The sequence below is a fragment of the Stylophora pistillata genome, chromosome 1 (assembly GCF_964205215.1).
Source record: "Stylophora pistillata chromosome 1, jaStyPist1.2, whole genome shotgun sequence".
Taxonomy (NCBI): domain Eukaryota; kingdom Metazoa; phylum Cnidaria; class Anthozoa; order Scleractinia; family Pocilloporidae; genus Stylophora; species Stylophora pistillata.
The window spans coordinates 28017507-28028840 of record NC_142519.1 but is presented as its reverse complement, the minus strand read 5'-3'; the positions used below and the strand labels follow the sequence as shown (position 1 = coordinate 28028840).

The 11334-nt window shown below is 36.8% G+C and overlaps 2 protein-coding genes across 2 annotated transcripts; one reads left to right on the top strand and one right to left on the bottom strand.

Annotated features, from left to right (window-relative positions):
• Window positions 1-1184: 1184 nt before the first annotated feature.
• LOC111322746 (uncharacterized) lies at window positions 1185-3334 on the bottom strand. The gene is made up of 2 exons (XM_022925911.2): window positions 2873-3334; window positions 1185-1971 (listed from the first exon to the last, which is right to left on the bottom strand). The coding sequence occupies exons 1-2, from the start codon at window positions 3219-3221 to the stop codon at window positions 1628-1630; spliced, it is 693 nt and encodes a 230-aa protein (XP_022781646.1). The 5' UTR covers window positions 3222-3334; the 3' UTR covers window positions 1185-1627.
• Window positions 3335-3385: 51 nt separating this feature from the next.
• LOC111322745 (protein FRA10AC1 homolog) lies at window positions 3386-9782 on the top strand. Its single transcript, XM_022925910.2, has 15 exons — window positions 3386-3431; window positions 3518-3573; window positions 3670-3771; window positions 3856-3901; window positions 4228-4304; window positions 4736-4780; window positions 5688-5726; window positions 5817-5901; window positions 6014-6059; window positions 6656-6714; window positions 6874-6928; window positions 7060-7102; window positions 7699-7844; window positions 8205-8313; window positions 9008-9782. Exons 1-15 carry the CDS (start codon window positions 3411-3413, stop codon window positions 9048-9050), a joined length of 972 nt encoding a protein of 323 aa, XP_022781645.1. The 5' UTR covers window positions 3386-3410; the 3' UTR covers window positions 9051-9782.
• The last annotated feature ends 1552 nt before the right edge of the window (window positions 9783-11334 follow it).

Below are 11334 nucleotides of genomic sequence, written 5' to 3'. Positions count from 1 at the left end.
CCTTTGTTATCCTTTTTTCTCCCATCCAAGTTCCTTCGCGTATGACCCAAAGAGAAAAACCCTGCCACTTTTCAAATGCAAATCTTATGATTCAAACTTGGGGAAAACACTTACTGTGTACATTAGACTTCTTAACATTGCTTGGTTAATTAAGTAGAGTCAATTGTAAATCAGAGATCCAAATTTTGAACCTGGAAAATATTCAGTTTGAATCTCTGTTAAGCCACCCAGGATATTCTTTTAAGAGTATATGATTTTTCTTGAAAATAATCTTAAAAAGGCCATTATTGAAACTTATAGATCAATTTTATTTATACCTTCCTTTAAAAAAATTGATTTTAAGATGTCTACCCTCATGCATTTTCCTCGAGTATTTTTTGTTGTTGTTTCTAGAGAGAGAGAGATAATAATCTTTAGACAGGGTGTGTTCTCACAGAAGTGGTTTTCAGAATAGCCCTGTAAGCACCCACCCAACCCACCCCAGGGGAGGACATCCATCACACAGTATACTCATGCGTGGGAAATTAACGTCTCCTTCCCCTAACCCTGCAGGAGACGGGACCTCCATTTATTCGTCCCTATCCGAGAAGACTAGAATATCTAACCATTTCTTGATGTTACAGAAAGGAAGCATATTCTTCTCAGTTATTTTAAGACCTTGAGTGTTGGTCTGGCCGGGGCTCGAACCCTCGACCGCCCGCACAACAGTCGAGCACTATCCATTGAGCTAACCGGGAGGCTAACATCAGTACATTCTTGCACCATTTAAGTTATGAAGTTTGTCAAGAGTATATTTTTATCTTGAAAAGTCAATTCTTTCTCATTAAGAATATATTTACTCTAATTTGACTGGCAATTGGTTTACAGTTTGTATTGGGAGCAATGTTTTTGCAATAAATACCAGAAGTTGAACAAGAAGTCTGATTTGCTCAGGTGAGAGTAGTCATGAAAAGGACTACTGACAGTGACAGCAACTAGCATTTTGAAAACTTGAGCAGAAGGCACCATAAATTACAACTCTGATTGAGACTTCCCCTAGGGACGTTGACAAAGATTCACCAAAATCATAGACAACAGTGCTTGTTAAGAATGCACTCACTTGGACAACTAGACTCCAACTACTACTCCTGGGTTGAAACTATTTACACTGGGGAAAAATGAAACAAATAAATTGAAGGCTTGCGACAGGTAATCTCACATGTCTAGCAAGTGGTTTATTATCCATGTCACTGGGTATGTGACAAGAAAATAGAACAAGAGTGATCTTTAATTCTTAAACCTGAATCCAGAGCTCTTAATTTGGAGTCAGCCTGAATCCTGACAGACCATAAGGACAGAGTACCCAAGTCATTGCTCAAGTCTGTCATACTGCATCTCAAGCTGAGGTAGAAATGAGAAAGATCATAGTTCTCTGAATGTTGTTATATTCAATAGGAGAGCCACTATTTCTAAGTTTCCCCTAGCAAGACTCTGTTTCAATAAGTATACGTTTCACAATGAAATAAAATTTATTTACACGACACATGGTTGGACATGGTTACCTATGGTGACATAAATAGAAAATGACTATACCCACATATTCTTAATGAAGGCCTTTCCAGTAAAAGACCTCAAGGGGAAAAACCACCTATTCTACACAAAACTTCAAGATAAGTTCTTTGGCCTCTTCCAATCCATGGACTGCTCCACTGGACAAGACTTCAACACCAACAATTCCAGTTTTACGATTAGCAGATAGTTCTTGAAGCCCAAAGAATGATTCTACTTCCTGTCTTGGCCTTGCCCCTTCAACATCTTGCTTACAAGCAAGTAATATTAAGGGGATCCCCTTGATGCTCTCCTCTGAAAGAACTGCCAATAGGGCATCTTTAGACTCCGTAAACTTTGCAGAAGCACTACTGTCAATGACATACACAATGACACTGACATCAGAGAGGAAGTTTGGCCAGTAGGATTGAACCTTTCCACCAACTAGTTAACACAAAAAATGCAAAGACGTTATCATTATACCAATATAATATTGGAATTGTAAATATATAAGGAGTTATGTAAATCTTTGGGCTGGGTCATCAAATAGAAGGAGTTATCATTTCATTCCATGTTCAAGACATTTTTCATAAATTCAATGACCAAGCTCAAAACTTAGCACCTTTCTTTTTCTGGTTATGCAAATGATACTTTCCACATTATGGTCTTGGCAGTATAAAGCAGGACACCTGTCTCAGATGAACCTGATACACAGCATAGCTTACCCACAAATTCTCCATAGCTTAGTGATAGAAAAAGAGACAAAAATTGGGGTGGGAGGAGGGGGATCCTGTAACCACTGGCTGAGGCATCTCCAAACAAATGTTTTCAAAATAAGCCCTGCAACAGGTGGCATGATTAAGCACTGTCTCACTCATCTCTTCCTTCTCAACAAGTTTTCTCTGATTGTCAGTTTTGATCATGCTGTCAGAGGATAATGGCCATTTTTCTCTTGCCTTTTTCCAAAAGCTGACTTGACAGTTTTTGGTTGTCAAGGTCAAAATTGGTTGATATAGATGACTTTACAAGTAGACTTAACTAGGAAATAGTTAATTTTGGAACTAGAGGGAGATTCCCTTAGAAAGAGCCATTCACTAGTTATTGCTACTGTATTAAGAAGAAGATTTTACGTTATCCAGGAAAACCAGCTTCTGTTTAAGAAAGAGTGCACCTAGATTCTGTATACAAGGGTATACGGGGTGTTCATATAGGCTTGCACAAATCACCACTCTTCAAAGCTCTCCATTACAACTGACAATACAATACTAATATGGTGCAAAGTACGTAATTAAGCCATGTTTGCTTCGTTTTTTTCTTGTTATCTGCAGTGGTAAAGCTTACTTACTTTCCCAAACATTAAGGCTAACGCCTCCGGTTGATACACAAACAACATTGAAACCTTGGGTTGGCTGGCTAACTTCACGCTCAGATGTGACGGGGCTGTCGTGCTGAGCCAAAGCGGCCAGAAATGTGCTCTTTCCAGAATTTTCCAGTCCCAATACTAGAACTTTTTTCTCTGCTGCATCTCCAGCTGTCTCTCGATCGTCAGATTTTTTTTTCTGATCGATTGATTTTTGATTGACGTACAATGTGAACAGTCCGTAGGCGCTTGTCACAGCTGCAACGCCACTAAGAATTCCAATGGATATCTTCCACGGAACACCAAGATCCCGAAACCAGCTTGAAAGACCCATTTCGTACTCTTATACACCCGCTGGCTGGACCTCTCAAACGCCAATATATCCACTTTCTCAACAGATTTTTAGCGTATAATAAATGTACACCTTCCCCAGATCTCTTTCCATAGTCGAAAGAACCTGGGAACCAGAAAAGAAATTATGAGCCCTCTATACTTGGACAGCGTTTCGTCGCAAAAAGAAAACATGGCGGATAGAGGGCAAGAGGCAAGCATCTTATATCTTAAAAATGTGGGAACGATCTTTGTATCTTGTCCCTTAAAGTGTAAAACCTCAACATTTGTCACTTTCAGATTGATTACGGCGTGGGATATGGCTCTGAGTTTGATGAACAGGAGGCAGCGGAGAGGTAAAAAGTTATATGACTCGCCAAGCTTGATTGTTTATCTTTAAACTACTCTTGTTGTTGAGATATCTTTACAATCGAAACTTTTCTCTGATACAGGAACAAGACCTGGAGAGACGATGAACTATCTGGGATCAAACGGAAGGCCAATACGACCGGCGGTCTACCATCTAAACGTGTAGTTTCTAGTGAATATAGCAGGCATGTCACGTAATTAGAAATCTGATGAAATGAGATTATGTATCTTTTTCGAGTTATTAATTCAGAATTACTTTTATATTGCAGGCAAGAAGCTAAGGGCCAGAAATATGATTTCATTGCCTTGGATGCTGTATCTTCCACGTTATTAATTTGATTATTATGCAGCTGCAGTGTACACTAAAATTAATGTTCGAGATATTGTCCCAATAATTATCATTGTCCTCATAGGGTTATATACAGAACAATTAAGGCAGGCGGAAGTCTTGGGCTCGGATGATTTTGAATATTGACTAGAAATCCTTCCGTGTGTTTGAGATTTTATAAAATGATATCAAGTTCAATATCTTTCTTTACTCGTACCGTATAACCTAACCTGTTAGTAAGATCACTATACATGAAGAATTCTCTACATTTTGTGTCAACAATTCCTTAACGTGTCACTTCAATAATATTTAGTACTCAAAACACAAGAAAATGATCAATGATTACATCTTGTACTATGGAAGAGGAATAGAACATTTCAAAAGGGACAGGTTTGTTAGTGATCATTGCTTAACCCCTTAATTCCTAAGGGTGACTACTATCTAACTTCTCCTCGCATTGTTACAAGTGAATGAAACGTTAAGGCCATTAGAGTAAAGAAAATGACCACCAACTAAAGAAGCTCTAACTTGATTCATTGTTAAACAAATTCTCCTTACCAATACCAAATAACTGTACAGAGAAGAGTATTGAGAATGTGCAGACTGATGTCAGATGTCAAGGATTTACAAACCAAGAGTAAGATCTGTACAGTGATAGAATATGGCTGGTTACTTTCAACTAGGAGTTTATTATGATTTTATGTTCCTACCGATAGTTATCATTGAAAAAAATTCTGCAAAGTAATGAATACTGTATTTTCTAACAATCTATAATCTCTTTAATCCTATATTTGTTTATCTATTTAATTATGGCAAAATAGCTCCAGGGATAAAACAGACATGGATGTTATCAAGGAGGAGCATAGGTGTGTATACTTAACAAGGGGGGCTTTGGGATTTTTAGTTTTGTGGTTTTGATTGTTTTTTGGATTGGTTTTTCGGTTTTTGGACCAAAAAGGTTCGGTTTTTCGGTTTTGATGTTCAGAGTGGTTTGTGGATTTTACATGTTTTTGCATTTGGTTTTCGGTTTTCATGAAAACTCTGATGTGGTTTTCGGTTTTTCCTTTTTGACTTCTTTAAAGGTGAAAGTGTAGCGGTTTTGTCAGGTTTGCGTGCGGTTTTCGGTTTTGCTGCCTTTTTTCATCGGTTTTTTGGTTTTGGAGGTTTTTTTCTCCAGTTTTGTGGTTTCCCAGAGGTCTCAATGCCCCTTTCCTTAACCACAAACATTGTGTCATGAAGGGTATAATTGAGTATCACAGTCACTGACTTTTAAAAAGATGAATTGATGCAGACCAACAAACCCTTGTCACAAGAATAGGTTACCTCAGATTTACTAAATTGCCTTTAATTTACACACAAATACAAACAGTTGCATAGAGTAGCATACAGACAACGTATTGTACAGAAGAGGTACTGTTCAAAAAAAGGTCTTTTACTCTATCTTTAATTGGGATATGAAGTATTTTCTTTCTTTGTATTGGAGGCTTTAAACACAACAATTCCAGATTTTTGCATCGTACTGGAAAAAACTGTCTCCAGTTGCATAGTTTTGGATGAATTTCTGTTCAAACAAAGAATGAGTTGGCAAATAACAGACTATTAACTAAAGCCAATTCCAGGACTCAGTCGACATCTGCATTATTACTAGTCAGAGTTGATAACTGAGAGTTCTTACCTAAATTTTTTTCTGTATCATTTCATTGGAAAGAAGTTTCTGAACTCTTCTGAAATAACCAGCATTCATTAGAACTAAATAAATTTTTATATTGATAGGTTTATTTGGCATGAAGAGGATGACCCAGAAAGTTCCTGGTAGGTGCTTTATTGAAGTATTCTGTGTGCAACTTGATAGGGATTTCTTTGATTTTCAAGCAATGATCTCGATTTTCAATCTTCTTTCAGGGAAAAACGTTTGGCTAAGAAGTATTACGATAAACTCTTTAAAGAATACTGCATTTCTGATCTTAGTAGATACAAGGAAAACAAGGTGACAGTTAAAAAAATGTGTATTTATTACAAAAGCAACAATGATATAAAGTTGTTTAGTATGATTGTCATTAAACAAGAGTCTTTGACAATGTTGCTATCCTGAATTGCAGGTGGCTTTAAGGTGGAGAATTGAAAAAGAAGTAATTGAAGGAAAAGGTGTGAGAAGATCACTTTCTAACTAAAGTCATCAGCTAAATTTCTTACTTAATTATTTACATTATTAACATTCCACACCAAAAGGTAATTTTCATTGGCATGTGTTTTCCAGACAATTCACAGAGCAAAGTGATTTGCAGAAACAAAACCAAAACAGTCTTAAATTGCTTTAAGAGTCTGTGTGTCAAAACCGAATTTGGTCTGGGTAGGAAAGTTAGACCTGTTGAATTATGCCAAGTCCAAACCATAATTTTAGAGCTAGATAACTCAGTTTACAGGAAAGAACTGTTAACAGGTTTAAACTTGCTGAATGCTCGTAATTAATAGGATGGTGATGATGTTCACCTTAGACAAATGGACTGTATTGTCAAATGTGTAGTGAAACAGGCCTATCCAAGGGTGTTATCTGCACCCTTTAGGGTGTCTGGTCATGGGCACGTAAATGTCTGATGATCAAGTCTATTTAGCCCAACAAGATCATTGAAATCATTGGCATCATAGGAAATGCTAAAATTTTTTTTTTTTTTTAAATTTTTTATAATTTTAAGTAATATAACAAATTTAATGTTTGACATTTTCTTCAAATTCATTCTTAGGGCAGTTCATCTGTGGAGACAAGAGATGTTCAGAGTATGAAGGACTTCGCAGCTGGGAGGTAAGTAGTGCACTCAGAATGTTCAATTAGTGGATGGTAAGATACTTTTCAAGCCCCCTCCTCTCTAGAGACTTACTCTGCCAAAACAGTATCTTCGCAATAATTGGTTTGCAAATACATATATTTATGGCTGATGTTTGTTATTTATTTTGTAACAAGGTTAATTTTGCATATATGGAACATGGAGAAAAGAAAAATACTCTCATCAAACTCAGTATGTATAAAGTTTTCCTCATTCATTTTTAGATTACTGAGTCCAAACTTTTTTAAATTACCAATTTTACAGAGGTCAATATTATTATTCTGAAATTCTAACATTATCTTAATGACTTTAACTTCACTTAGGGCTCTGTCCAGATTGTTCCTATAAACTCAATTATCATCACAAGTGAGTCAACTGACCTGATACACTGGAACAATTAACTATGATGTTAGTTTTAAGAACTTTAATGCCACTTCTTCCAAGAGACACCTCATCACCCCATGCAGACACACCTTCATTCAGGGGATAATTTCCCCCGAATTTAGGCTCTGCTTTATGCTCAGCTTTCAAAATGTCATAGAACCATATCTTGTCCAGAAATGGTTTAAACCATGTCCAGGATAGACTTAATTTAAGTAAAGAGGCCAGAGAAGTGAGTTTACCATAAATTATCTAGCAGCATGTCCTCGCGACTCTCCTGAGAAAGGAAGCAGACTCCCCTTTTTCCATCCATGTCTGTGTCATTTACACACAAAACTGGGAGTTATTTAATTCAGAGGTGTAATGTTCAATAAAGAGATATTAATAATCTTACTAATTTTTAAGTAAAGACATTGAATGATGGTAGGAGAGACAAGTAGTCTTTCCAAATGGAAAATAAACTTATGGTGGCTCTCCATTCTTTAGCTCAACCTTCTGTCACAGTTGGTAATTTATTAAGCGGCTTGGGAGAGTTGTCTTCTAAAATGTATAAATTAAAAGTGTAATTGTCTTTTGCACAGGAAGAAACTTGCTAAGCAAAAGAAAAAAGAGGGGGAAACTAAGTCACAGAAATCACATTCAGCCGAAAAGAAGAAGAAGAATAAACATCACAGACACAGAGAGCGAGACTCCTCTGATTCCTCAGAAGACTCTGAAGATGACAGCAGTAAGTTTGGTATTTTTTTCACTGAATGTAAAATTGTAAAGACTGGCTTGCAGAAATTGTTAATAAAACAAGTTTCTCCCCATAATTCATTAATATGTTATGCAGCTAACAGGTTAGGAGAAAAGACTTATTATGTCTTTCAGTATTGAAATATTATCCTGAGATAATATAACACCAAATTGTCCAAACTTAATTACATAGAAATTTATGTCAGTTTGTAGAGAATCACTCATCAGAACTTGGGAGTTCACACATTCTAAAAAAATTTTTTGGCTGATTCAATGAAGGAATTTAAATGGGGAACAATACCCAAGTTCTCTCTTGATATGTACAAACTTAAATATCATTCCAATTTATTAGGTACTACGGCTGGTGTATCATCAACCCTAAACCCTGAAAACCCCAAGTCTACAAGCACTGATGAAGATATCTGGAAAGGTCCAGCAAAGATTACTGTTGATAAAACAAGGTGTGCACTTTCATCATTTGATTATTTTCTCACCATGTTTCAGTATACCCTCAGAGAGAATTTGAATCATATTTCTGATGACGAAGAGTTGTAATGGCTAGCGAATATAGATCCAAGTTTATTAGATGAATTGAATAAAGAAAAACAGCTAGATGATCAAGAAATTTTTTCATTTATTGAAGAAAATAGAAACAGCAACATGACAATGCGCCAATTCTGTACCACTTTGCATACTTGTCATGCACTCCCTGTAAATAAATATCTGCAAAATCCCCCTGCACTAAAATAACAATTTGGTGTGTTGAATAATAAATAACTTATTAGACATTTTGTTGTGTAGTATCGCTGAGTATTTTTACTCATTATTGTATTTCGATTCGCCCTACAGGCTCGTCAAAATACAGCACAACTCGTAAAAGTACTCAGTGATACTACACAACAAAACATCTAATAAGATTTATATTTATTTAACTGTGACAGTTGTGATCTCCAACTTGCTACAGTTTTTGGGGATATTCCCTTTTCAAATCTGGACTTTTCTAGAGAAACTCCTCCCTGGTCAAAAATTCTACTGCTCCCCCCTGCCCCTCACACCTCTATGCTTATGAGACTTAGTGTTCCCTCATTTCATTACATTTAAGAGAGAAAGGAAAATTAAAGTTATAATTTGCTTTGAATTCTGTTGTTTATACAGGGAGGAAGAATTTGAAGAGTACTTCCACGATATGTTTCTGTGACACAAGTTACTGTTTTAACATCAGAAACACTCCTGCGAGCCTGCTCACCATGACAATTGGCCCAATGTGACATTTAGAGACCTGTGCAGCACTGATTATTTTTCAATCAGACATTCAAATAATGTTCAGTAATTATACTGTTATTATCATAGAGATCTCAATGATGATCAAAGGCATGCTATAACTCCATTGCTTGATTTTAGATTTCACCCTCTTTCACACTGGGTCACTCCTCCACTTGAAATCCATGCTTCTGAATTTTCAGGATCACTTACATCACTAGATTTACTGTGTTCATAAATGCTATAACCAGAATCAAATGGAATTGGAATAGAGACAGGCAGTGCTTGCATACAAGGAAATAAACTTGGTTTGCCTTTAACCAAAGTGGAACAGTATCTTTCCCAATCTACAGGGCCATGCCCTCCAACACCAATAAGAGGCCAACTGTCTGCTGAGCTGTAGTTAAAACAAAGCAAACGGCGATAATGTTTTGACATGTTAGCTGAAGAGCCATGGACTGAGAAAGCATGATGAAAAGACACCCCACCCGCATGAACTTCAACAGGAACTGCAGAACTAGAGTGAAATGCAGGGTCTGTTATTGCAGATATAAATGCACCATCTTAGAAGTGAGAGTTATAGGGGGCCTTTGTGTGATCCTGGGATAACTTGAAGGCATCCTGTTTAAATGAAAATCAGTAGTAAAATTAAAATTTTTCTTTTCGGTAACATGTATTGATCAAAATCATTTAACATAATTATTATGCAGGGCTCAACACTAACTTTTCATATTGCTAGCCAAGTGGCTACTAAATGACAACTTAGATGTCATGACAATTTCAGTTAGTTGCCTAGCCAAACTGGCTAGTGGAAATCGAAAACCACTAACCAAAACTGAATTTCTACTGGTCTGTGGCTAGTTCACTACCGTTAGTGTCAAGCCCTGTTTTGTCTTAATATTTTCATTGATGAATGGAATCCATTGAATAAAATACTTGGGCTCTGTTTTGGAATAGGTACCATAATCTGTGTATTTTTAAGGCAGTATATGCCTCTACCTTATTGAGAAAGAATGGCTGATCAAAGAGCTTACAATTCTCCCTGGTGGTGTCATCGATGGATATGCAAACAGTGACCAGACTGTCATTTGTATAGGGGAAAAATGCCCAAACCTGATGCCATATGATAACTGAGGTCATTTTCTGCCGTTCTGTGTTTTAGGATTTGGGGTCATTTTCCACCATTCCATGTTTTAGGATTTGGGGTCATTTTCTGCCATTCCGCCCTTTTGTCTTTTAGGGTCCCCCTGACATATTATGCCATTAAAGTTCAGAAATTTATGACTGATTAATGTGCAACCTTTCTGAGAACCCTTTGACCAGTTGCTTTGATTTTTCACTGTTCAGTTAAGAACAGTTTCTTTGTCACTATAGGTTGAAATAAATTATATGTTAGAAATATTAAAACTATTTGTGTAAATTTTCATGAGGTTAAATCAGTCTTACCAGATCAGATGAAATTTCTACCAACTTAGGATCACAAATTGTGTCCAAGAAAATTTTGCTGTGGTTTGAAATGCAACGAAGCCTCAGTAGAATAGGTTTATTTTCAGTGTGCTGAGTAATATCAAGAACAAACAAATGATCTGTTTGTTTGAGTGTGCGAGAACTAGAGAAGATACAAATTGAGGAAGTCAGAACATAGTTTTCTTTAAACAATATGCTTTGTTGATGTTGGCAAGTATAATAATTATTCTGTTTGGCTTACGCTTTGGCAAAATTCTACATGTTGAGCTATACATGACAACAATGCTGAAATGGCTGAGTTATGAGCATATCGAAGATTAAAGTGTCTATACGGCCAACAGGGTTTTTATAGTTTTGGTATGTATTTAACAAGTAAAAAAGTATTCTTAAATAAAAATTGGATTCTGACGAGTCTTCGCCCCGAAATCGAGCTTTAAACTTCCCGCTTTGGCCACGCCCATTGAAGGTGACCGTGAGTCGGAGCAAAAAAGAGATTGGGTTCAGAATGGGTCATGACGTCAAGTCAGGAACGTGCCAAATCCCGCCAGTGGTTCATTTCACTGTTTTTTCAGTAGGGTAAAGAGTTTTTGGCGACACAAATATGCCCAATAGACGTGTTGTAAAGGTACTGCGTTTGTCAAGCAAAGTAACAACAGGACGCTCAAGACGCTCCTGGAGTAACGTCACTCATCACCAATCTTCCCTTATGCGGTCAACTTTATTGGGCGTGGCCGAGGTGGGAACTTTAAAGCTCG

Excerpts from the sequence above, each read along its gene's own strand:
- LOC111322745 (XM_022925910.2), top strand. The coding sequence starts at position 3,411 with ATGGCGGATAGAGGGCAAGAG. Across the intron at positions 3,432-3,517 it reads TGGCGGATAGAGGGCAAGAG|ATTGATTACGGCGTGGGATA; the intron begins GCAAGCATCTTA and ends TGTCACTTTCAG. Across the intron at positions 6,715-6,873 it reads AAGGACTTCGCAGCTGGGAG|GTTAATTTTGCATATATGGA; the intron begins GTAAGTAGTGCA and ends TTTTGTAACAAG.
- LOC111322746 (XM_022925911.2), bottom strand. The coding sequence starts at position 3,221 with ATGGGTCTTTCAAGCTGGTTTCGGGATCTTGGTGTTCCGTGGAAGATA. Across the intron at positions 1,972-2,872 it reads TAGCCTTAATGTTTGGGAAA|TTGGTGGAAAGGTTCAATCC; the intron begins GTAAGTAAGCTT and ends TGTGTTAACTAG.